Source organism: Poromitra crassiceps, assembly GCF_964638095.1.
Source record: "Poromitra crassiceps genome assembly, chromosome: 11".
NCBI classification, from domain to species: domain Eukaryota; kingdom Metazoa; phylum Chordata; class Actinopteri; order Beryciformes; family Melamphaidae; genus Poromitra; species Poromitra crassiceps.
The window spans coordinates 30,847,036-30,874,866 of NC_139643.1; the positions used below are offsets into that span (position 1 = coordinate 30,847,036).

The following is a 27,831-nucleotide window of genomic DNA, read 5'->3' on the forward strand; positions in this document are numbered from 1 at the left end:
CAACAATCTGCAGATAACAGGTGTGACCTTGCTGCATCCAGCTGTTGGTTTTATATGCAGGTAGAGAGAGCGATAGCAATGGTGAGAGTAATAGCAAGTGCAAGAGAGCGAGTTTTTACAGTTGAGAAATGTAAGAGTCATGCCCCTTACAGTACTCAAAACACTTGTGGCTACATTGCATTCTGGTCTGTTGAGGCTACCGCCTAACTGCCAGTGGAGAAAGTGGTCTCTCTGCCTCTCCTACCATGGATTTCTCTCTGTATGATTGTTGAGCGTTGGTGCAAAATGGCAGCTCTCGAAAAAGGCTGTTGCTCGTTGATTCTGAGCGACTGACACCAAAGCCTGTCATTTACTGTTGACATTTTACACAGTTGGGAAATTGTACTGCTGCTAAACTCTATTGTAGCTGTGATGTAACATCATGTCCTCTGTGATTGGCCAGTCATCCACTGGAAAAAGAAAAATATACCATATCAAATGCAAGGTGCATCGCCAATCGCTGTTTAAAGGTGGATTTTTTTCCTCATATTCGTCAATGACACAATAAAAATGTAATGGAACAAACTGAATGATATGGATCATAGTGGAGGTGGATGACACTGGCAGCAAGTCTACAAGCATATCTGAATTTTAATAACTGGTCAATATCAGCTCAATATCTTGGTCCACTCAGGATGGTGGGGGAGGGGCAGAGAGGTGAGAGGTTACGTAAAGTTATTTCTGTATACTACAGGTTTCCCTCCATATGACTAATGTCGAGCATGCACTACATAACAACACAGCCATGGTTTTACAGTCAGGAAACTATTTTGGTTCCAGGTTGGAGACTGACTCAGTGCCTTACCTTACCTAACGTCTCTGCACCTCCCCCGGTGTCACCCCCGGGTGTCAGACAGTAGCAACCCAATCTGCTCTTGTCATAACTAATTCAGCATGACCTTGCAGGATAAGAGGATGGAGACACTTTTTGAGCGGCACTATGATGGATGTGAGAAAAACTACTCCTCAAATGAGAGATGCTTTGGAATTGTTAATCTGTTGAACAGTGGTCATAGTGAGTGGTGGGTCATTTCTGTGACCTAAGGCTTGATATTTCTGGAAAATTTGCTCTGACTTTCAGTTTGGAACAGTTCTAAAGGCTGTAAATTCATGTACAATTAACTGAAGATTAAATTTCCCAATTTCACCAGAAAATCGATCCCCTGATTTTCCCTGTTTGGAATATGATCTTGTTCGATATTCCATCTTTTACATGATTACATGACCCATAGTTTTTTTTACATGATTACCTGACCCATATAAATGCTGATAACAGCTTACATTAGAAACACCAATAAATGCACCAATCATGCAGCAATAATGCAAACTCATGGCAAGACAACTTGTGGTAAAATTCCCTATTTAAAGGGGGACTAACCCCCTAGATATGTATTAGAACAGTGATTTGAAAATACCTATGGAAAAAACCAAGAAATGACATATGCTCTTGGACTCTTTGGCTGTGTTGAAGTCCAGATTTTTTTTCGGAAATCGACGCCATTACAGTTTGCCTACTGCCTCAAAAATAATTTATTTGAGAGGGGCCATATCTGTATAAATATCAACAACTAGCCAACGCTGGTGGCCTGTTTGGAAAGAGCTTTGCTCAAAATGGTTGAAAGTTATATCAATTTGGTAATTCAGTGGCGAACTAGAAATTTAATTATTTTTCTGCATGTAACTCTATGGCAGTGTGTTAAACTACGTTACGAGAGCAAAGTGGCATGGGCTCGTTACAGCAGCACACCGCACAATACGACAAACCCCCCGTTCTGGGGTAACACAATGCGAGATTTCTCTACGTCATTCCCTCGTCCAAGTTGCCATATAGTCCCTTTTTCATTTTAGTTTGGGGGCTTTTCGTGATTCTTGTTAAAATTTGTGCAAAAGTTTTCCTCTCAGCGCAGTGCAGGCTGCCTGCGCCTCCTCCCTCCTGCCAGACCCCGGCTGGCGAAACAGCCTGCTGCATGCATGGGGCACTTGTAACCTCACGGAGCAACAAACAAACAGACAGAAATAGCTGGTGTGCGATTTAGAGAATACAGTCTGAGATTGGGTACAGGATTGAGGGAATCCCGCATCTGTTTGCGAAGGTGCGACTGGACAGGACGCTTTTCACAGACAGGCACAGTAGTCGGAGCGAGGCGAGTGTCTCTCAGGGCTACTCAGGGCACAGCTGCAGATCTTTCCTCCTCCTCCTCCGCGCATTCAGTCTGTCCAAAATCATTACCGATATAATCTCAGTAGGAGGGATGCAGGGAAATATGATAGTAGCCGATGTGTTTAGAGAAGCTTTGTCACGTTGTCACGTCGTAGTATAGCGTTATATTTTACATGTGCGCTAAACTGCGACCATATTTGTTTGCGGAAATATCAGACTGCTCTCTCTGCTCTCAGAGCACAGAGAGCTCTGCTCTGCTGCGCGCGCCCGCGGAGCTTGGAGCTAGTGCATGAGGTTTACAGTATGACTCTCTCCCGCATGCCTGGGCTGGAGACAGCTGCTTCCAACTCGGACTGATAATATATACATCATCATTCGAGCTTATTCAGGTAAGATATTAATAAAGTAGTGACACATTCAGCGGGAAACTAACTATAATTAAGACATGTGCCAACTTTGACAACGTTTGGTTCAGTATTTTAAGAGCAAACTTCAATAAGAATAGGCTTGGAGTTCTGAGGAGCCGAAAGGGTACAGAGGGGGTAGGGGAGTAATTATCTTGAAATCCCATAGTCTTTGGGGGCACTGTGACGTCAGTGTGCCCCTAATCTCCCATTCATTTGAGAAAAAAAAAAAAAGCAGTGTTCGACCCGTAGAGGGCGCTTATGCCAGTTATGCTGCTGAAAAATGATACAAATGGTAAAATGGCAACAGTTTGGTGTCAAATGTGGAAATTCTGACCAGAATTCTTCACACATCACCCCCAAAGTCATATATATTGGTTAAAAGCTGAAAAAAAGTGTTTTGGAGGTTAGTTCTCCTTTAAAGAAGTAACTCACTCTCTTCTCTCTCTCTCTCTCTCTCTCTCTCTCTCTCTCTCTCTCTCTCTCTCTCTCTCTCTCTCTCTCTAATAAGTTAATCATTATACATTATACAATGGCAAAATCAGGTTCAGTCAGTTCAGATGCTGAGGCCAACATGAAACAAGAGACACCAAATAACAATCACACACACAACTCAGACTTACCGGACAATGGGGAGCTTGGTGAACGGCACCGGGGGGAGCTTCAGCCCATCAGGAAGGGTGATGACCTCCATTCCTCCCGGACACTTGGAGGTGTAGTTCTCCAGACTCTGGGTCACCTCTTTCTTCTCTATGAACCAGTGAAATACGGGGAGATAATGGACATGAGCACATGACCACAGTGCATGAGCAAACCTAAACTCGGCTTCGTTCAAAGACCAGATAACGAGAATCATCACTAGGGCTGGGTATCGTTTAAAAAAACTTCAGCACCAATACCAGTACCCTAAAGTCATACCGATACCAATAGTTTACTTCATTTCATAACTTTTCCCCCCTACTTCATTCGATACCCATCATGTTGCCTACTCAAGTTGCCACCTGCATCCTATTTCAATAATTGTGTTTTATCTGTACCTCTTTTTGTTCTTTTAGGGAGTCTATTGTAACACCTGGCCAGGGACTACAGATGTAAACTAGCCTTTTGGCTAATTCTGGCATATATACAGCAATGCTTATTAATATGCACTGTCCCTGTCAAATAAACCAATAAATAAAATAAATAAATGTGAATTTGAACGTTTTGGTGGCATGGACCAAAAGTTGACTGGAGACGTTTTTCGATACTACTTGATACAGGGTATTTCGGTCGATACCTTAAAGGTATTGAGTACCGACACTCAGCCCTAATCATCACACAATGAAACAAAGAATTCTTAAAGGGAATTCCCTTGAAGAATTATCCACACCTGGATAACTTGAGCAGCATCTCCACCATAAAGGTTTCATCTTAGAGCACGATATAAATTAACCAGACATTAATGATCTCCCACTTGTGGATCGTTGAGGTGTCTGTCCCTCAGCCACACGATGGCCCCAGCCTCAGCCTTCAATGAAAAGTGCAAGTTTTATTGCACGATCAATTCAGAAAAGGGTTTACGACCGCGCTGTATCATCACTCTTAGCGCCGCTGCTTTTCTTGCATACACACAAGTCTCTTTGAATTACTCCTAAGACAATCAAACCCCACGGGTTATGCTAGGTGACAGTGTGCTACTCAAGTCACTATATCTTTAGTCCCAATCGAGTGTTCGAGTCCGAGTTCAAGTCCGAATCACCAAACAAGAGTCTGAGTCCGCATTCGGAGTTACTAAGAATGAGCGTGAATCCACATGTAGGTGGAACACACGTGCCTGCCGTTGAACGCACATGCCTGCCGTTGCACGAAATTTAATAATGACACGGTATTAATAGTTATCAATATCTTTTGAAAAATTATTAGGGCCTATTACAAAAGAACACGAGAAAAAAGGCTTCATCAATTAACAAGTCCGAGTCTCCAACTTCCGAGTCCGAATGCATGAATGCTCGAGTCCCAGTCCAAGTCCGAGTCATCAGTGCTCAAGTCCAAGTCGAGTCACGAGTCCTGAAAATGAGACCAGGACTCGAACACGAGTCCGAGTCGGACTCGAACACCGCCAGACGAAATACACCCTTTTCGATATACGGTACAACCCTTTGTCTCATTTCTCCCCTGCTTTTCCCAAAGCTCCATCCCTCTCTGCACACACATCCACCAAAAGTAGTCTGACAGACAAGGAGAGAAATGTGTTTTACACTTAGAGAAAAAGAAAAAGTCAAGTTGCATCTGTAAACATTTCACAGGGTTTGTGGCATCTGACAGGGCTACTGAAATGTCAGCAAACAGATTAATGATAAAAGCGATGGATAAAAGGCAGCACCGATGAAACGCATCTTTGCTCAACACGCCTTGAAGTGGAAAACGGAGCCTGCCTCACCTTGTTGTACAGTAAGTAAACATGTGGACGTTGCTACTCAAATTCGTTATATCTGACTTCTTCTCAAATGTCAGTTTGTAGTTTCTCTCGCCTTAGCAGTCGACTTCCAAACACTGCATTTTAAACTGCTCGAGGTGACCTAGAACTTCTTTCTGAGTAAACGCTGAAATGCTGTTTGTAGCATATACCGGTACACATTTAGCGTGACAGTAATGAGAGGGCTCGGGTATTTTGACGGTGCCTTTTGTATGCAGCCATTTTAACGGTGCTCAATCTGTCAAGACGGGTCTAACGTAATTCCTAGAGCATCATGTGTAAATTAAATTGATTTTCCCAAACTGTTTTGCAGGCTTAAGCCCCGTGAACAAAGTATATCATATGCGGTGGGTTGAAGGACAATCTGTGAAGGGCAGACAATGTATTGATTCATTTCCGGAGGATGATAATCGCAGTCTTTCATGCTTGCTGTGTGAGGCACAAAATGTTCCATTTGCCTCCCTCTCGTCTTCTATTCTATCTGCTACTATTCCTCCCTCCCTCTCTCAATGATGTGTCTACTCTGCGCCGTTCCCCCAAAATGAGCCCTTTTAGCCCAAGTTTAACTTCTTCTCTAGGGAATCGGTGCCATTCACTTTTACAGCTGGCGCCACTCACTTTTCCCGCTGGAGAATCTTAACGGAATGAAATGTCAGTGAAAATGTCACTCAGCGAGGTACCAGGAGGACGCTAAAAACAGATGATGGAGACGATGCACATGTGACCGGCATGTCAGATTAAAGTGGTGGTCAAAAGTTAACTCAACAAATACTACTTTTACATCAAAATTCCCGCTTATATGGAAGCTTTTTAAACACGGGTAAACTGTGTGTGTTAAACGCTAAAAATAGGCCATTGACACTTTCACATTGCGTCCCGACCCGGGACAGCCGTTCCACCGGAGCGTGCGTTTCAGCGGATGGACTGACTGGCCAAGCTCTTGGTGGCTCACCTCCTGGTAGCACGCGTACCACAGAGGCGCGGCCGACTGGCAGGTTCGAATCCGACCTGAGGTTCTTTGCCGCATGTCATCCCCTCTCTCTCTCTTCCCCACCTTTCCTGTCTGCCTACTGTCCTGTCTAATAAAGGCAAATGCCGCCAAAAAAGTATCTCAAAATAAATAAATAAATTAGTAGATTCTCGTAACATTATAATTGATTGGATTTATATAGCGCCTTTCTAGACACTCAAAGCGCTTCACATATCAAGGGAGGGAGGGGAGGGAACTCAATTCATCCACCACCACATTGTTTCCAATACATAAACTGTGGCAGCGTCACAATATTGTCACAGCTGGATAAACAGTTAATCAATGTATAGAAATTGATCTCAATTGCTCTGCAATACTAATGTCTAATGTGCACATCAGGTCCTGTTTGTCATTTAAGCTACTGCTCAAAATGACAGTCCGTCCCCATTCTGAAAATGTTTGTAAAAAAAACACACGCACACAATTTCTCGAAACTCGCATGTGTCGTCGTGTTGATTGGAGCGGAAGCAATAAAACCCCATGCATACTGCAGACTGAGTCATTTGACCCATAAGTAAATTGCCCTGTGTACCTTTTAGACTGAACAAAAGGTTTGTAGTTTAGGATATTATTATTATTTTATTTTTTTGCCCTATCTAAAAGGGGCTTAACTGTACTCAAACGTTTTAATGTCAAAAAAGCAGGGAGCCCCATCTGACAACACTAACATCTGTGATACTGTAGTATAAAATGGTACAGGTACAGTATATTATTGTCTAGCGTAGGAGGAATACATTGAGTTAGTTAAGTGTGTGATTACAGTACTCTGTTATTGCATTCTCTCAAAGTAACTTTCTGTTCAATTATAGTGTTGTATTGCTCAGCTTTATACAGTAGGAGTCACTAACGCTCCCCCGGGGGTTCCAGGGGAGAAAATCTTTCTACTTGTGTTTTGAGGCATGCTGTTATCAAGAACGCTCATTCTTTTTTTATCGGCTCTGGGTAGTGTGTGTGTGTGTGTGTGTGTGTGTGTGTGGGGGGGGGGTTATGAGTCCTGGTCGCTGCAGTAGCGCCCCCTCTGGTCAGTTAGGCCGCCTGTTCGGGGGGTTGGGAAACTGGGGGGAATAGTGTGTCCTCCCACGTGCTACATCCTGCCGGTGAAACTCATCGCTGTCAGGTGAAAAGAAGCGGCTGGCGACTGCACATGTATCGGAGGAAGCATGTGCTAGTCTAATTAATTAATACCGGATTTTGGCAGCTGTCCCTCCGGATGAATCACTTAATTCTAAAAAATTGAGGACGTTCAAGTCTTTCTTTTCTTTTTTGATGACGTCACGGCAGACGTTCAAAGCTTCATTCAAAAACATCAATAGAAGTTTCGAATGTGAAAAAATTACATTTGCTACAGCCCTACAAACGGAGTAAATAAAAAAATGAAGTTTTTAAACATTTGTATTAAAAATGTTTGCATGCATGTCTGCTTATGACAAATCAAAATGTTTATATTAATGTCTGTATATGACAAGATAAATACAGTTAGTATAAATTATCCCCAAAATGTCCAGTTTATTCCCGTTAATTCCCATATATTCCTGTTAATTCCCATGGAAAGTTTCCTTTGAATATTCCTGGAATTTTGCAACCCTACTCACTCACGGAGATTGAAGTAAGACTCATATGGGGACTATTAAGGCCATGGTCACATGAAAATTAGCATAGTGAAACAAGTCAAACAAATCAGGACTAATCTCTGCTGTCATGCTGCACTTGTGATCAAGCTCTCTCCTGCAAAACACAGGCAATCCTCCTCATTCATGATGAAAAAGTTTCATTATCAAAGATTTCAAACCCATTCAATCAAACAGAAGAAGGCCTGAGGTGACGGCGTTATCATTCTCCAGCTGCAATTAAACTTTTTCACCATTTTGACAAAAATTGATTTCCTGACTTGATGAAGATCCAAATAGGACCGAAACATTGTCTCTATTAAACTTTTGTGGCATGGAGTAAGTTGCGCAGTCATTACTTTTCTCTTGAAAAATTGATTTCTACCATACTTTGTGCTTGGTGATTTAACACTCTTTGACACCTCTTTATAGAGACACTACTGGGAAGAGTTGAGACAGGAGCATCAAATACCTTTTTGACAGCGCAATAACATTTTGGCGAGAGTCACTGTCATCATGTTTTGATATTAAACCTACTGATAGAGTACAGACGCAATGACAACCATTTAATGAATCATTCACATTTGGCCCGTTGGTGTTTCCAGCAAGAAGCCATGAAAAAAAAAAAAGAAGGCAGATCACAACGGTATTTGTAGAATTAAGTATTTGTAACATTTCAACAGCTTATTAGTTGACATTCAACAATTCAAATATTTTGATTTGTTTGTTTGTAGAGCTTATTAGCTGAGATTCGACAAACAGATTGAATTTGAATTTATTTAAGGATAGCCCCTTGAGATGCAGCATGTCATTTTCGAGGATTCTGTTTGCTTCCTGTTCCACACACCTGCACCTAGTGTAGGCTAATATGTAGATACAGTACATGTATGTTCATGAATTATCATATACACTATAGATAATTGGTTGAACATCTGTTAAGTTAATTAAGTTGAATTGTTAAATGTCAACTAATAAGCTGTTGAAATGTTACAAACACTCTGTAGACTCTCTGTAGGCGTACTATCTCAATATCAGTTTATAAAGCAAACAGTCCATGTAGAGTGGAAACTCAACAAATGTATGCAGACTATTTGTCTTTAATGAGGCTGTATTTCGTATATCTGGTGGGTAGGATAGCACCTGTGACCTTTAGAGTATTTTCAATGTTTCCTCATTGTCAAAAGAAAATAATTCTTTGAATCCCTGAATCTCCTGCCCCATCTGATTAGTCACTCTCAGGTCTAGACCTAATCCATGTTGAGTCATCTTGAGCTTTTGTAGCATCTCTATGCAGCCTATTGTGTCAGTAAAACCCATTCAGCCGGTATCTATTTGTGATGATCGGGGATGGAGCGGAGGATGGACCTCTCTCAAACCCAATTTCCTTCCCTTTTTATTAATGGGAAACAGTTTACTCATCTTTATAGGGTGACATAACTCTTTTTATACAACAGTTAGTTCCAGTAGAGTTGATTGGACAGGAGGCATGAGCGCTGATATACACCATAACAGCACTGAGACGTTTTACTATATTTATTGCTCCGTTTTACAGGTGTTATAAACACTTTATGTGTTACTTGACAACATTTGGTCCTGGAATCCTGATGGAACAAAATGAATAATCCGTTGTCTCAAATTACCATGACTTCATCAAAAGATTTCTTTCTTTCTTATTACTCTATATCAGCACAGTGTGATTACGACCGAATCACAGCCATGATGATATACAGTATAACAGCATTGCCTCTCTCGTGTTACAGTATATTGTATGATGTGAAATTCATACACAGCATAGGATTGTTAAAGAACAAAGCATAAACTATAATATAGGTTACATAAATTGAAGAAAATAGCCACCATCAGGTCATCAGGTTCACTCATGAGTGAACCTGATGACGTCTATCTCTCTCGTCTATCCACCTTATTTCTAGATGCCATGATGCCTTATGGGTGCTTCTTCCGGTGTAATCCTCCCAGCCCCCCCCACCCCCGTTACGTTGCTGACACAGACACAACCCAGAGCCCATAGATCTCCGTGAAGTGAGCAACAATCTCCCACAGTTTGACTTCCGGTTTAGCGATTTTAACCCTAAACCCCCGTAGCGCGTCCAGCTTGGCAAAGATCTCGTCAATAAATATCCAGAGTTGTTCAAAGAGCAACAGAAATTGCGGATGTGATAGATAAAATTATTACATTCCCTTAAAAAAGTCGTCAAACGAGTGTATTTATTGTGACAAGTAACTTTTTTTTCCCAGCGTCTGAGTTTTAATGAGGAAATGCGCACGCTGCAACAATCAGTCACGTTCTGAACCGGACCTTGCACCCATAATTATTTTACAGCGGGGCATTTAAAAATAAGGTGGATAGCAGTCGCCATTGTTGCTGCATGTGACACACTTGACAGCAGCTTGACAACGCCGTTATTGCTGATTGGCTAATACTTAGTCCCCAGCGCTCATTGGACCGAAGGTTTTTTCAACATGAGAAACCGCTGTTGCAAGTCACAATACCAGCAGTCAACTCAGTGGAGTGGGCGGATTCGAAGGTCTGGACGCAGGCACATTATCCAATGTATCGGCTCCTTACTGTTTACCATGTGTTGGGAGCTACGCGGTGAATAAACACTACAAACAGCACAAGAACACAAACCACCAGAGACAGCCCACAATCGCAGAGCAATTATAACTGTTTGGAACCTGGCAGTCAACTGAGAAAATCTTTCCCATCTCTACTAGATAAAAAAAAACACCACAAGGAGTTTGTATCCAAATTTGAAATTGTGTGGGAGGAAGTAATTTTACCGACACTTTTGGTTCTAAAAACAGCATTATGATTAAACTTATTCAGGCCTAATAGCTTTCATACTAGGCCGTGAAATACCAAAATTCAGTGCCGAAGGGGCTTTGATGGAAATTGCACTGTGGCTGCCAATCAGTGGCAAAAAAAAACACATCCTATAACCTGAACCTCAAGGATATTTTGAGCAACAACAACCTTAAATAGACCTGACCAAATAACAGGAGAAAACAACAACAACACATAAACAATAAATGAGACACTGAAAAGAGTTTGAACTTTTGTGATGGAAATTTTGATTGGTGACAAAAGGTGGTGTACTACTGGTGATGCTGAGTGGAGACATATGGTCGCACTAGTTATGGATTAGAGCTAGAGGCCTTCACGGGTCCAAAATGACAGACCCGGACCCTAATGGAACCGGGAAATTTATGCCCAGATCTGATTGGATCCGTCTATTATTAGAAAGCTGAGACCCGGGCCCGTACAGACCTGACGGCCCCAGCCCACACCCATATTGTAAACAATATACTAAACTGCCTTGACACCCGCCAGCATTGTATGGCCCTCTTTATAGATCTGTCAAAGGCATTCAATACTGTTGACCATAACAATCTGTTAAACAAAATGTCCTCCATCGGTCTGGACGACCACTCACTCAAATGGTTTTCAAATTATCTTCCTGGAAGAAAACAATCTATTGTCGTTGACAACATACAGTAAGATCCAGCTCCCTATCTGTTGGTAAGGGGGTCCAGCAAGGATCCATTTCTGGATCATTACTGTTCACCCTTTACATAAACAATATTTTCTTCCCTGTTGAGCATTGTAACATACATTTTTACGCGGATGACACGATCCTATATTGTGTTGGGGACACCCCTGCTCAGGCCGTGAGAGGTTATATGATTGTTCGATGTGTTATTATTACTACTGTAATTTGTTACTGTTGTGTCAGCTAGCCCTCCTTTCCCTGTTCTCTCCATATAGTCTCTCATACTCCCCCTGCTCTCCCTCCCCACCTCCTCCCCTTCCTGAACCCCCCCCCCCCCACTATTCTAAAGCATGGCATCCATTCTATTTTAAAGCATGACACCCATTCTCTTTCTTTCCCCCTTCCCCTGCTCCTCCCCCACATTTCCCATTCTCTCCCCACCTCCTCCCTCTCCCTGCTCTCTCCTCCCCCACATCCCCCTGCTCTCCCTCCCCCCTCCGCTGCTCTCTCCTCTTTCCCCCTTCCCCATTTCCTATACTCCCCAACATTTCCCATTCCCTCCCCACCTCATCACTCTCTCACATTCCCCCTGCTCTCCCTCCCTTCTCCTAATCTCTCCTCCGCTCTATCCTATATTTCTATATTTTCTATATTTCTCCATCAATTGTTCAATGTGTTATCATTATTCTGTAATTTGCTACTGTTGTGTCAGTTAGAATTAGCTAGACATATTTTCTGTGAAGCCCTCTGGGACATGCTTGTGAATTAGGGCTATACAAATAAACTTGACTTGACTTGAGGTTACAAGGCGCATTTAATACTCTACAGCGGTCCTTGTTTGACCTTAAATTGGTCCTAAATTCAAATAAAACAAAATGGATGCTTTTCTCGAGATCTCCTTTTGTCAACGACAGTTGAGTGTAATTGCATTGCAAAATGAACCAATTGCTGTTCATTCATATAAATGCCTAGGCATCTGGCTAGATTGCAAATTGTCCTTTACCGTGCATATAGACCACCTTGTAAAGAAACTAAGGAGGAAAATTGGTTTCCTGTATAGAAATAGATCTTGTTTTTCATTCTGCTCTAGAAGATTGATTGTTCAATCTCTAATACTGTCTGTTTTTGATTATGGAGACATTGTATATATGCATGCCTCATCAACTGCTTTAAAGTCGCTTGACACTGTGTATCAGAGCGCCCTGCGCTTCATAACAGGTGACTGTTTCCTTACTCATCATTGTATTTTGCATGAAAAAGTGAGCTGGCCCTCTCTGACAGCTAGAAGAGAGCAGCACTGCCTCTGATTTATTTACAAAGCCTTGATTGGACAACTTCCACTGTATTTGTCTTCACTTCTTAATCACATTAACACCAGTTATTGTACACGCTCGCGGTCTCACCTCAGGCTGCGTATTCCACGGGTGAGATCTGAACCAGGAAAGACTGCTTTTTCATTGTATGCCCCTAACAAATGGAATATGCTCCAGGACACTGGAGAAATGGATCTCTCTGGACTCATTTAAAGGTCCCATTCCGTGCAAAAGCTAAATGCATATATACTGCTGTCAGCCCTCCCTGTAATGAGTGGTCACACGCTCAGAACTGCCACAGTTGGATTTGTCCCTATCCAGCGTCCCTCTGCAGTCTCCTCCAAGCCACACCCCCAAACGCTTCGTTTGCCCAGAGGGGAATCTGGGGGAATCGGGACGTCACTAGCTTCCTCCTGCATACTGCGCGGGTCTCTCTCACACAAGCTACCTGCACCATTTAGTCTATAGCCACAAAATTAACACTTCTAGCTGGAGCGACGCCAACTGTACGTGATCCAGCAACTGCAGAGGTGCATTCGGTAAGTCTAGGCATTTTGAGATGTCCTCTTTAGCGTAGTACCGTTTAGTTAACGATAACTCGCAACCTAGCGTGCTGGTCCACAGACGCTAATCTGATTGGCCGCTGGGAGCCTGGGGCGGGCTCTCCCTCAGCGGCCAATGGGAACTGTTAGTTCTGAATATATTATAGAAACAGGCCGTTCTTGGGAAGCGACCAGATGAGGAAGTGAGAACTCCGTCACAACAAACGGGTTTGCTATATTTTCGACAGATTAATCCAGAATCATGTTTTATGGACCAGAGACACACGTTTTTAAGAGGTTACAGCTGCACGAATTGGGACCTTTAAAGTACTCCTCGAGAGCACACTGCACGAGGAATGCACATGTTTTAGCTGATTTGTTATCATTTCTTCTTATTGCTCTTATCTTGTCTGTCTGTAAACCCTTGTACAGTATATGTTGCTTGTAACAGGGCGCTCTTGAAAATGAGAGCTTGCTCTCAAGAGCCTTCCCTGTAATAAATAAAGGCAAAATAAAAATAAATAAAAAGAGTCACTTCTTTTGAATGGACAGGTATTCGAGCGTTTGGGCATAGGCGAAGACCTCTAATTAGAGCCTATAAAATGTTGGATAAGAGAGGTTTTAATTACACAACACAAAACTAAGCAGAGAAAAATAATAAATTAAATAATCTAATAAATTATTTCAAATCAAATTAATAATCAATGATATTCCATACAGACGTATTACTCAATTCGTGACGTGGAGTACACATCACGATTCAATACAACCATGGTACGATGTAATAAATTAAAGTCAATGTTAATGACAACAAAGTAAAGTATGCCGATTTATGCTTATTTCTGAGCAACACATCTTTCTATCGATGGCATTGACTCGCTAGAATGTAAACGACGATTTAAAAATGTCATTACAAAGGGCAAACAATAGTATTTGGATGGAGAGCTGGTGAAATTGTGATTCTCATTTGTGATTACTACAGCAGAAATGGAGCTAATGTGGCGATTCCACGATACTTAGTGTTGATATATCATCATCCCATCCCGCCTCTTGAGCTCTCCTTGCTCACTCCCCTAGTTCCTTTCATTTCCATCTTTCTCTGCCTTAGTCTATCTCCACCACAGATTCCTTCCTCTCCGGCAGTCCTAGAAGAAGCCGTAATTATCCTTACGTGGTCACCTTGCTGTGACCTTGAGGAAGAGCAGTTAAGCGCTATCTCCGATTCCAGCGCGGGTACAGTAAAGTGGGAAAGGCTTGAATAAAACATTTGAATGATATTTTAATGTTAATGACTCCGGCCAAGACATTAAAGGATCAGCGAGCCTCAGATAGGTATTTGAAAGAACCCCCACACACCAACTCAAAGGCTTGGCTTCTGTGGAAGCGGCAAATGGGAACGCCCAACAAAGAACATCCAGCCTAAACGAGAATGTATTATTTAATCGCCACAGTCTTGGACAACGTAATTAATATTTGCAAAAATGAACAACTTTTCCAAAGCTAGATTTGAGAAAACCCACACCAATTTGTCATGTTATCAATGAGATACTTTCTGGAGCTGTTCCGCCGATTTCTTTGAGGTTTTACACCCACTTAGACTGTATTACATTGTAGTTCCAGCAGATCTAAACGCCCACTGTGGGTGAATCCCACTGTGGGTATTGTCACAGTCTCAACAAGGTCAGTGAATATGCCACTTAGTAATTAAAGTATCACAGATTAAGGTATCAAAGAATTAAAGATTAGAGCCTTAGTCGTCTTCTATACATTACAAATAGTTCAAAATATGCACAGAAATCACAGAAAATATCATCTTAATTCTGTTTTAGGCTGAACTCACACAAAGTGGAGACCAATTTTTCCAGCTTTATAAGCCCAGATTTGAATAGTGTTTATCGTTACATGCTATCACAGTGAGAAACCGACTTTATTGCCACTTTGCCTCCCTCGTCCCTCTGCTATCTTTTGGTATGAAGCCATCGCTGACTGTTTGGGCTTGGTAAACATGAGGCACGCTGTGTGCAAGTGATATCACATGACATGACTTCTGTTTATTGAAGTTCAAACAGTTAGCGCTCCCGGTGGTTTGGAGCTGCCGGCGTGTGAAGCTGCCTGCTGTAGCTTTAAACTGGCTTCTTGCATGTGGCATACTTCCAGGTCCACATTTTTTCCAAAAGCTTCGTTTCTTGACTGCATCTGAAAATGTTTGGCTGGTGTTCAGCGTGACGCCTGCTGACAGCGGTGGCACAATATGACTATCAACAGTGCCATAATCAAGGCAGAGCTGAAGATTATTCTAAAGAACACAAATATCACAATATGGAAAATGTGTAGTGTGACAGAACAAAGCACTATTTTCCATTCTTTTAAACAAATCAAATTCATGTCTAACTTCACTCCATCTAATGCCACCTACGATTTTAGCAGTCTTATACGTTTATTGCAGGCCACACTGTGCACAGTGGGAGCAGACTCTTGCCAGTGTAATCTTGTCAGATGCAAACTGTTCCAGCAAAAATACGCATCTGGTCTATTTTTGCCAGACAAGATTACATGGGTGTGAGTTTGTTGCAGCGGCCGAACCGGAGCTGGACTGCAGCTGGTGGACATTGGCCCTTACACTGCCAAAGACAATGGGATTCAAGCAAGACGGCCCAACTTCAACTCACTTCCTGTAATTTTGTCACGTGGGTTTTGCCCATGGTTTTCCACGGACACGCCCACTTAGGAGACTTTCAGCAGGTCTGAGTCAATGGTTGACCACGCCCATTTAGGAGACTTGCTGCTACCATTTGTTAGAATTGGCGGAGCCTGTGGTGGCCCATCTATAGTAATATAATATCTATGACACTGCCCTCCTGTCCTGCTCCATATTTTGCTTCATATACACATTGCCTACTGTACTTGAACACACCTCCAAACTCAACTGAGGGGATTTGCGTCACTAGAGCGACCTACAATAACCTCTCTGGCGTTTCGCGATATCACACTGCAGACGCGAATAGAGGCAATCAGAAGAGGGCATCCAACCTGCACTACAACAGTGAGAGGTTTGTGTCCGCACCATTACACAGAGGAAATACAAAATGTTTTTATTTGTATTTCTGCTGCTCAACAAGCATTCAGCTTCCACGAACAGTTTTTCAGCGATCGAACAGTCAACGTGTTGCGCGTTACCCAGTTCAGCCACCGCACATCTACAGGGGTAAAGCAGCCGTGCTTCAGTGAAATCATCTGCTTGCGTAGCTACTCTCTGATGTATGTAGTGGATAGCCAGTCTGTAGCCCCTCATGTTATTCCAGCAGGACCGGCTCGGAGGACGCCGGTAATGGGAGCACGCCCAGAACGCCGCTGCAGCAGTCCCTCTGCTGACGCCGTTGAATATTTAATACTGTTAGCTCTCTCCATTCTCACCTCTCTCTCTCTCTCTCTCTCTCTCTCTCTCTCTGTCTCTCTCTGTCTCTCTCTCTCTCTCTCCCTCCCTCCCTCCCATTCTCACCTCTCTCTCTCTCTCTCTCTGTCTGTCTCTCTCTCTCTCTCTCTCTCTCTCTCTCTCCCCCTCCCTCCCTCCCATTCTCACCTCTCTCTCTCTCTCTCTCTCTCTCTCCCCCTCCCTCCCTCCGTCCCTCCCTCACCTCTCTCTCTCTCTCTCTCTCTCTCTCTCTCTCTCCCTCTCTCCCTCCCTCCCATTCTCATGCACTGTAGCCAACCAAGGATTACATTGGCCTCTATTGTGTGGCCAGTGGACCGCCTCACACACTTCTTGGGTAAAACCTCTATCTAGCCGAGCACACGGGGAGTTCTGGATTTCGGAGCACAATGTTGCACTGCCGCCAAGAAAATGCCGGCTTTGCTGTGCGTCGCACAAATGTTAAGCACAAGGTATACGGCTGTATTCACTCACTGAAGGGTGTGGTGGCTGTTGCTATATTGTTTTTTTGTTTTTTTTTGTTTGGGTGTGAAGCTGAAAGCAATACACGGGAGTGATATGATTCTTGTGCATCGTATGATTCTGAACGTCTTTCATGAGCTGACCTTGATCGGACAAGAAGTCCAGCATGGTCTGCAGCAGGAAGGACAGGTGGCGTACAGACAGGCCAGGGTTGCCCATGCGACGGGACGCGTACACCAGCTCGTGGAGGAGACGCATCTGGACAGCAGCCCAGCCTCGGTGGGTACCTGAGAGAGAGAGAGGGGGGGGAGGGAGTGGGAGGGGGAGAGAGAGAGAGGGGGGGAGGGAGTGGGAGAGAGGGGGAGAGAGAGAGGGAGCGACACAGGTCATTCAGGAGGAACTCAGGAGAGAGCTGAGCTAAGCTCATTCCTCTGTACTGTATGTGTCTGTTCACATTTTGTTATTACTCCAATGAGCATTTCCCTGTTTGCATAAACAATATGTAACTGTAACTGTCTTCTGTTTACTACAATTTATACGCTGCTTTGGCAACAGATACTGCTGTATCTAATGCCATTAAAGACACTTTGAATTGAATTTTGAGAGAGAGTAAATTCACATTCACTTATTCATTCTCATGATGACATCTACTGTTATAGAGCTATGATATGAAATTAGTGTACTAATATTATCTGCAGTATCATAAGATCAGGGGGGGACTGAGCAGGAGAGTGAAGTAAAACAGTCATAAAAAGGTTTTAAGGATGACACTGCAAGTATGCTGTTCCAAAGCAAAGGGATGTGACCAGGAGTACGCTATGAGATGCAACAGTCTGTACAGGGGGACAAGCTAATGATTGGGGCTGTATTTTGTACAATTTGAGCCAAGGTTGGAGTCCAAGCCATTGACCGGTTAATATAAAAGCTGTCGTCAAAAGCATGGAGATTTTTATTTGTAAGGCTATTGCAGATGAGTGAATGGACATTATGGGACAAACTCACCCTGGAGTCAAACACCAACAAACACCAAAGACAGATCAATGGTTGCTACTTTGTAGGGAGATGAGACATCACATGCTACTAGCATATCCTTTAGCCTATGTTTTGCGATCTGTTACCTATTTTATTCATGCCTACTAGTATCGTTTTGTTTTGTTTTTGATCCGAGGATTCACTCACAATGGTCGGTGTATATTTGATCAAATGAATGAATGGACAGCACTGATGCCCTTGTTCCTGCATTGCTTTATAATAGTAGGCATGAGTGACCTTCAACTGAGTAGTACTTGGATCGGTACTCGTCTAAGCTGATATACAGCCCTTGAAGTCTCTCTAATTGTCAAAATTGATTTTAGCGTACTTTTACAAATGGAGATATGATGTGATATTCTTGACGAGAGTACCCTTGAAACCAATATGCTATAATTACTGCTGCTACACAATATTGGACCTGGAGTATATTCGCAGGGTAACACGTGTGGGACAAACCATCAGCATTTTGTATTTTGGCTTTTCAACCCTTTGTCATTGGACCCATCTCTTAAAATCCAAACATCCCTGCTGCAAAGCACCAGCTAAGCTCCAGTATGGTGCCAGCTCAGCCAGTGTTGTTTGCTATGCAGAGGTCCATGAGACATCTTAATAGCCTTCTAGCCTGACACCAGCTGTTGCATAAGATGAAGATCCTCAGCCCCCTACAGATCCCCAACTCCACTCCCAGCTGTCAAGTGTTGACTCACCGAGTGGGAACGAAAAACAAGGGGAAAGATGGATAGGTGGAGGGGGGCATTTGTAAATACTGTGCTGTTCCCTCAGCTAAATATTGGTTCCAATGATGCTTTTCAGTTATCGGTAATGCTCGACCATGGTTATTATCGATTCTTACCGACTTCCTCTGGCGTCTGAAAAAAAAAAAAGATAATGCAAATCCTTCATAAGCTATTTTCTCTGTTGTGAAAGTGCACCCACTAAGCAGTCTAAAAATAGCCGAGTTCCACCTGTCTGCCAAAATCAGTGCTTATCTGGGGCCAGTAATCCAAAGGACACTTTGGCTTTTTTTCTCTGGATGTTGCTCTCGCTCCTACGGGGAAAATGACTTCATCTGTGGTGTTTTCAAGTCAGGACTGGAGGTCTGGCAATCCAATTAGCACATAACCAAGATAATGAGAGTGGTGCCTCCATCGAGCGATCCGATCGCCCCGTCAGGCAGAACCTGACTCAAAAGCCACTGTACTTTCCAGCCCACTCCCATGAACCTGGGGAATTTGCTACTTTGTAGGGAGATGAGACATCACATGCTACTAGCGCTTTCCTATCCTCAATTATAAAGATGTAAAGTAGTACAAGACAAGCAACCAAATCTGTGGAACACAGCATCCTATAATAAGAATGTGAAGTGTGTGTGTGTGTGCGTGTGCGTGCGTGCGTGTGTGTGTGTGTGCGTGCGTGCGTGCTTGCGTGCGTGCGTGTGCACGTGGGTGCGTGCATGAGCAGGATTGTGTTCGGCCACAGCTATGCCATTTTACGTGCGATCGCACTGAATCTTTCAGCAAGTATAAAGAGCACCCCTGCGGGTGACCTAACAGAGACAGACTTTTGAATTAGGTAATTGGGGCCGACGAAATGGGCGGCCAAAATGAGTGAACACAGGTTCATCAGCACCATGGATAGTTCCATTCGTTAGCTACTAATGGAAGGCACCTGAGTGGAGGAGCACAGGTGAGCAGAATTGGAATCAGCCAAGGAAGGTGGACTATGAAAACCCTCTGGGGAGAGAGAGAGAGAGAGAGAGAGAGAGAGAGAGAGAGAGGGGGGGAGGGAGAGAGAGAGAGAGAGAGAGAGAGAGGGAAAGAGGGAGAGGCTGCATGCCAACTGTGTGAGCGAGGCCTGACTAAATGGCCAGTCACGGGGACAGGTATTCTGCTAGTGACAGGAAAAGCGAGAGCATCATATGGTGGCTCTATGTAAGAATGTGTGAAACACCTGTTCAAAAACACATTTACATTGCCTTTTTTTTCCACTGCTTCTTTGATGCCTGTGGTTGTTTTATCTAGACATCTAGCCTCAGGCTAGATGTCGTTTGAAGGTAGACAGCTCGTCAAGATGAGTGACAAGTGTTGGGGCAGGATGTTGTCCAACGGAGGACAGGACTAAGATAGACTTTGCTGCCTCAAGACGAAACGTTGCATATTGTAGCTTTAGGCATGATCAGATAAGTATTTTTCTCATGTTCAAACAGAAATTTCAGCGGTGAAAATCCCTAGTAGGAGAGAGAAATAGCTCAAAGGGCACAAGGAATGTTAGCATCATTCTGACTGCTATGCAATAGTTTGTCAACTTGCAAGCAATCTAATTAGTGTTAGCGAGCTAACCTGAAGTAATAAAGGATAACATTGTTGAAAATAAAAATGGACTGGCTGCTCTACTTGCTCCCTCCAAGGGTGAACAGGGTTTTATCATCCCGTTCAAGAGCTCCGTCAAGATAGCTCCCATTTCAAAGGCTACTGTCATATTGGCATATTGCCCGGCGTAGCTAAAGTTGCGAGTGCACAAGGAAGCACCCTAAAACATGTCACGTCCAATCTGCAAGGTGTATAGTCTAGAGGCCCACAGTCTCCTCTGTTGGTGGGTCTCAATCAGGGGTCCTTGAGGGGGTTCCTGAAGGTCACCAGAAAATGTATGAATTGTTCAAACTTCAGCGATATTCCGTTTACAAGTAGTGAACACAATAAGAGAATGTAGAAGAATGATTGTTTGGATCATAGTTCCACTCTTATCTCTCTACCTACAGTGCAGATAGTCATGGTATTCTGGAGAAAATCATATCTGCCTCCCCCCAAAAAAACTATGGTTCTAATGTGGACTAAATTAGGGGTCCTAGATGTGGAAAAAGGTTGACAATCACTGTCCTACGTGATCACGGCCATAATGCCTTCAAACGTGATTCCATTACTGTATGTGCCTGATCAAATAGGAGGCGATCGATCACCTACCTTTGCTGAAGTCCTTGGGATCGAGGGAAAGACTGTATCCGGGTAGAGTCTCCAGCAGCAGCTTGTAGCAGGCCCTCCAGCCAGGCTCTGGGATGGTGGGCGCCACGCACTGCATGGCCGCCACGCGCTTGAAGAAGGCCGACTTGCGGTGGAAGCCGATCAGGTGGTACAGCTCGGACAGGATGCTGTAGCGTTGGATCTTTTCCTCCTCAGACAGCTGAGGTTACGGACATGATGACAGAGAGAGATTTGAAATCAACTTCGTCATGGCACTTGTTACCGTATTAGTGAGGTGACAAATACGATTAGGCTACGGTACGGAGTGTTGGTCAGAATGTAATTACTCGTTCTTGACTGGTGTTGGTATATCCTTCTACGTGCATTATGAATTAGGGAGAATGCTTGTACCATATTGCTCTGTACTTAAGATATTTTTACACAGGTTAATACACAGGTCAATACACCAAATAAGGCCAATATTGATGAATTACAGAACATAACTTCTATCATATCAGGATTTTGAAAATCACAGAAAAAGGCTGCACTACCATATTCAAAGGCCAAGCCTCAAGAGATTCCTAGGCTGCGTAGGTCAATGGAAACAAATTTAGGAAACAAGACTCACAGGGTAACAAACCCCATGAAAAAGAACAAAAGAATACAAAGAAAAATGTCATGATGATGATGTGGCAACGTTTAAGTGCCAAAAAAGGGACCAATTAGTGTCCTGGGTCAGAAAAATGGCAGATGTGAGGTAGGGCTGGGAAATATATCAATATTATATTGATATTGTGATATGAGACTAGATATTGTTTTAGATTTTGGATATCATAATACCATGGTATGGCATACGTGTTGTCTTTTCCTGGTTTTAAAGGCTGCATTACAATAAAGTGATGTCATTTTCTAGAGCTGTAATGATTAGTTGATTAATTGGTTATTAGATTGACAGAAAATTCATCGCCATCTATTTTATTATCGATTCATTGTTTAGACACATTTTCATGAAGAAAAACAATTAGCTTCTTAAAATGTGAATATTTTCTGGTTTATTTAGTCTTCTATGACAGTAAACTGATTATCTTTGTGGACTGGTTGTGGACTGTTGGTCAGGACATTTTATAGGCAAAATGACTACTCGATTAGTCGAGAAAATAATAGACAGATTAATCGATAATGAAAATAATTAGTTGGAGCTGCATAATTTTCTGAACTTACCAGACTGTTCTTGCTGTTCTATTATTTGCCTTTACCCACTTAGTCATTACATCCACATCACTGATGATTATTTATCAAAAATATCATTGTGTAAATATTTTGTGAAAGCAACAATAGTCATCCAATATCGATGTTGAGGTATTTGTTCAACAAGACTAGGCAAATCTAGTTAAGCTGGACCCGGACTGCTGCCACTCAGTGTTGTGTCACATAAGAGCTAGCTCAAAGCTCAGTTCACAGTACAGCTTAAAGTCCCTGGAAACCAAAATCCACAAAAACCTTCTAACTATTAAATGTAGGGTCTTATGTGAGTAATTGTGTGCCTCAGAAAGTAGTTGACATTACTTTCAACCCTAACCCCAAAAATCGACACTTTTCTACAAGGTCTGGATTTCCATTTCCTCATTGAAGAGAGCGGTGCGCGCGGTGCTAAAATGCATGATCTTATCACGTCATAAGATTTAATCGAATCACACACACGCATGCATGCACGCGCGCACACACACACTGACACACACACAGTAGCGCTGTGAACTCGCAGCGGCAGAGATCTCTTCCTCTCTGTCAGTAGGCTATACGCCGAGCAACGCCCGAACACACACACACACACACACACTCCATCTCCCTTTCCTTCTCTCTCTCTCCGTTTCCCTCTCTCTCTCTCTCTCTCTCTCTCTCTCTCTCGGAGGAGACCTGCTGCAGACGGGACACGCCCACACAGTCCGCGGGAGAAAATACACTCTAAAATCTAATTGATTCTCATGACTTTTGCCATGACTGTCAAACCTAAATTTATATACTTTGCAACGTTCATCATCGTTCAAATTTGGCTGGTGGCTTATTAACATAGGTTCCTGTGATGTGATTAACTCAAAATGCTAAATAATAAAAAAAATATTTCTGGTTTCCAGGGACTTTAAAATGAACTACGGTAGTTCACCTTCATAGTTCACAATGTTGAATTTTGAACTAAGTTCACACAGTCCCAAAAACAAATCACAGTTCACATTAATTTCTTAATGAGCTGGTGCGAGCTCTTTTTCAATAGAATCACCAAGATTGCAGATGATCTCCACAATTATTATAAATCACTGATTGTCCCCAAAAACGTTCGTTACTGTGTGAATATTTCCAACTGCTTTTTTTCCCAGTTCAAAAAACTGGATGGGATGGTTATGTTTTAGATGAGCTTTAGTTGTATTGCCACTTTTCATTGCCACTGTTTTAAACAAAGTCCACATACCAGCTTGTTCAGGTTAATTGGCTCTCCTCTCTCATTTGGCTTAAAGCCAAAGTATTCCCACTCTGGAGCTGTGGAGTTTGGTTGACACACAGGTGAATGCATTCATGCCTGCTGCTCAACACTCACACATGCGTGTTTCAACAAAGGGGAGTCAGTGAGTCAGTGAGTGACTCACGGGTAGGCCAGCCCTACCGAGTCCAGCAAAAACATTGTGATATATGATTTTGTCCATATCGCCCAGCCCTAATGTGAGCTCTGTTTTAGGACTTCGCAGTCAGCTCCGGACGGTACCTGTCCCAGGTTGATATAGACAGCGTTCTGCAGGAACTCAGAGGCCTCCATGGCCCTCTTCTGAATGGCCAGCACCCTCACCGCTTTCACACAGGCCTCCAGCTCAATCACGCCCGCGTTCTTATACTGTGGGAGATACGAGGACAACAAATGGCGTTAGTGAAAAATTAAGTCAATGGGGGTTGCCTTGACTTCCACACTCAACCTCATAATCAGAGCAAGTGTTTTTTTCATGAACACATGACCACCCTCGTCAGTCACTGCAGATGTGCGATGACGGACGCCTGTGATAACTGTGATCCCTTGCTGCTCGTTGTGTCTGGGATTCCTCTCTACTTCATCTGACGGAGCACAGGAGAGGAAAGCGTAGCCACTACGGAGACTCTATCGGTGCCTTGTGCAAGTGTTTGCATTTTTTATCTAGCCCTCCTCCAAATTCCCTCCACCTCTACCCTCATTGTCTCCTTATTAAAATTCAACTACTATCTAAATGGCTGTGTGTTGAGATGTAATTTAATTTGGAATGAACTAGTTACAGGTAAAAGGGCCGAGGGAGGTCAGTGCAAAAAAGGCAATTATAATAATGGAGATAAAGCACAGTGTAATGAATGAATAATGAGGCTATTTTGCTTTCAAAAGATTCTTGATTAGCAATGTTACGCTACGAATATATTAAACCACAAACGGATCGCTATTGTTTTATATCTGCATGATACTGCTTCACAACTTTTTATACTGTCTGATGTGCCAAGGTTAAGAAATTATTTTCCGAATATAAAAAAAAGTCCCCTCATCCTTGTCTTCACGTCTTGTCCCCATGTTGCATACAGCTGCTGTCAGCATGTACTGGTGTGCTGCTACAGAGACACAGCGCTGGCGCTGTCACTGCCTTCAAACTCAATGAAACCAAATTAAATGCTGCCCCCTGGTGAGTGGGCTGATTATTACTCCCTGGATAGTGAGTCCTGCCTGCAAGTGTTGGTTTTGTGCCAAAGGAACCTGAACATGTACTCCATGTCAGCACTAATCTGATGAGAGCGATGCATTATCACATACTTGGCCTTTGGTTAACTTTTAGGAGAAGCAATATTACAGTTCTTCAAACATGGAATTAATATATAATATAATATAATATAATATAATATAATATAATATGTACATTTCAAGTCTAAGTATTGTACTCTATAGGACTCTATTCGGGTTAGACCACTATATTGATCTGATAGGCCTTTCATTAAAAATCCATGTGTTAATTAATGTTCACCTGTTATGATAAATATGATGCAGTTTGATCACATACACATTTAGATCATATTAAATTAAAAAATATACTAAATATCAGCACTAGATATCAGCCATTCAGCTTTGATCCAAAAATATCAGTATCGACCTTCAAAATGCTGCTGAACCCAAGCCTGTATAGTAGGGGTGGGACAAAATATCGATACTCACGGTATCGCGATATTTCCACTTGCGATACGTTATCGATACACTGGCACCAAGTATCGATATGTTTATTTAAAAAAAAAATAATAATAATAAACAGGCTAAAATATTATGCTGTGTGTGGTAGTTGAAACATAGTTTCAAGTTGACGTTTATTTATGTTTGTAGTTGAAACAAAAACAAATACTGTAGGCTACATGAATGGAAATGTTTGATCATTAATATCTACTTTTAGAAATTATATAGGTAGGTAGGTTATATAGGTTTTCTTGTTTTAATAATAATAATAAAAAGACTTAAAGCAGCTACGAGCAACTTTTTCGATTGTTATTAAACAGTATAAATTTAATATCAATGCATCACATCTTACCTCTAATAGTCGACGATACCAACGCAGAGTAGTCTCGCTTGAACCCCGAGTGAATCGGCCAGTGTTAGTGTGTCTGTAGCCAGGGCAGATCAGGAATTGAAATGAAACGGTTTGCAGCAGCCACTTCGGCCATAACCACAAAATAACTTCCAAAAAACCTGTTAGAATATAACGAGAGATGTTCCCGCGAGTATGCGTGGCGTTCACATTGTTTATGTTATGTTGCTAGGCAGCGCAAACGGCGTAAAAAGGCAGCTGCGTTTCACTTCCTGGTTTCACTTCCGCGTTTCACTTCCGGGTTACCCGGTCCGGTCGCTCTAGAGAGCCCCCTGTTGGCGCGAGTTTAGACAGACTATAGACTTAATAATCACCTAAGGGAGCAATCTCAGATACACACGGCTTTGGTCTCGTCGACTATTAGAGGTAAGATGTGATGCATTGATATTAAATTTATACTGTTTAATAACAATCGAAAAAGTTGCTCGTAGCTGCTTTAATGTGTAACTTTTCCTCTGTGGTATCGAAAATGGTATGAGTGAGTGAGTGAACTCAGAGAGTTCAAGTCAATTCTGCTAATAAATACATAATACCTGCTTCTTGCCTTTTAGGGGTATTTTTTTCTCTTCAGTTACACAGATATCGTGATGTATCGTAGGTTAAATTTCTTCCAATATATCGATTATCGCAGAATCGCTGTATCGTGATAATATCGTTATCGAGGGCCAAGTATCGTGACCATATCGTATCGTGAGTTACTCCACGATTCCCACCCCTACTGTATAGTATACAGTGTTGCAGTTCTTGTTCAATACCTTGCCATAGTAGGAGATGGCCTCTTTGTATTTCTCTATGATGTCCTCGGGACTCAGGCAGTTCTTGGCACGTCCGATCTCTGTGCTGGTGTCTGCACTAATGCCATTGGCCGTGAGGGCACCTACACTCAAAAGAGGGTGGGATATAATCAGTTTAAGAAAGGCTGTGGGACGATCATCCACCAGTCTGTTCTGCCACTGATAAAACAACAAGAAAAGACAGCACAGAAGTGACAACAGAAAGAAGGAAAAAGTTAAGCCCACCACTTTCTCTTTGAAAACTCAACTACTTTTCCTGCTGTGGCTACTTTAGTTTTTCCAGTGGCTGCCACCACAACACACATATTGAGATGCACAGAGATAGCGTTTCAAATGTCATTGTAGATCAATGAATCGGATCACCCACCTTTTCTTCTCTACATAAAATGGGGGGGGGCGTACATATGGAGGACTGACTTCCCTGCTCTTCCTTAAACCATTAAAAAATGATTTAATGAATATTCTGTGGCCTTTAGAGGTTCTTCTAATATGTGATCAAATGATGCTTAAGGCTAACATCCCAGGCAGAGTTAGAGTTGCAATTGAAATGTATCAAAAGCAATTGCGAGGCGCATCTCTCGGCCACATCTGATTCGAATACAAATTTCAATAGAGAGCACATTGCCTAGCAACGGAGCGGGGTCCATAGCAACACTGTGGCGCTGACGTGACACACGTGTGAATAATGAGATGCTGCACTGCACAATTCCTTAGCCAAATGGCACAAGCAACATGTTGGAGGGAAACACTTCAGGCAAAAGAAATTGCATGGAGCTAAATAAAATGAATTTTCTCAGAAAGTAAGGTTCTAGACTACATTATAATATTTGATTTATTTTCTTTCTAATAAGCCATGCTGAGAGGCTGGTCAAGATAATGCTGTACAGTTCCCACATTAAGCATTCAACAAGCAAAGTAAATTAAAGTACACACAGACAGTGTTGGATTGCCACCTGCTGGTGCTTCATATGAGTTCCCATCAGGTACGTCACCTTTTGCTCACAGTGGTAAATATTCTAGGAACTTATTATTTGCAAATAATTTTGGTGAGGTTAAGTAATTTTGTTATATCACAGTAGGCCATCAAAACGCCTCTCTTTTGTGTGATGATCTAGAGTAAGATGTAAGTTGTTAGAATAATGGGAACTTCAATAAAAAGGAATTGGAGCAACAGATTGTAACAACTCAGACTGGCCGATTTAAAGTCATGGTTTCCAATCAAGCATTGATATGATACTAATCACTAAAAGTCTTAGCCTGGTAAAAAGCATCCTGATAACTCAATCTAGACTCCAATCTGTCCACATCGATTTCAGTGGGCGGGAGTACCTGCCTTGACAGACAACTCCTTCAGCCAATCAGGCTGCACTTAGGGCTGTGTTTACCCTACTAACGTAAACGTTATTACTGCTCGTTGGTTCGGGAGACGCCGTTACCGTTTTGCCGGCCCTGATTGGCCGGTTAT

General features: G+C 42.6%; 1 protein-coding gene across 2 annotated transcripts in view; it reads right to left on the reverse strand.

Annotated features, from left to right (window-relative positions):
• trappc9 (trafficking protein particle complex subunit 9) overlaps positions 1 to 27,831 on the reverse strand; it is a 225,960-nt gene that overhangs the window by 189,679 nt on the left and 8,450 nt on the right. For both annotated transcript variants that reach the window (XM_083645758.1, XM_083645757.1), the window contains 5 exons: positions 26,328 to 26,449; positions 23,700 to 23,825; positions 20,948 to 21,164; positions 17,099 to 17,242; positions 3,228 to 3,354 (listed from right to left, as the gene is read on the reverse strand). In XM_083645758.1, the coding sequence (XP_083501884.1) occupies positions 3,228 to 3,354; positions 17,099 to 17,242; positions 20,948 to 21,164; positions 23,700 to 23,825; positions 26,328 to 26,449 (736 nt within the window). The remainder of the gene's footprint in view (positions 1 to 3,227; positions 3,355 to 17,098; positions 17,243 to 20,947; positions 21,165 to 23,699; positions 23,826 to 26,327; positions 26,450 to 27,831) is intronic.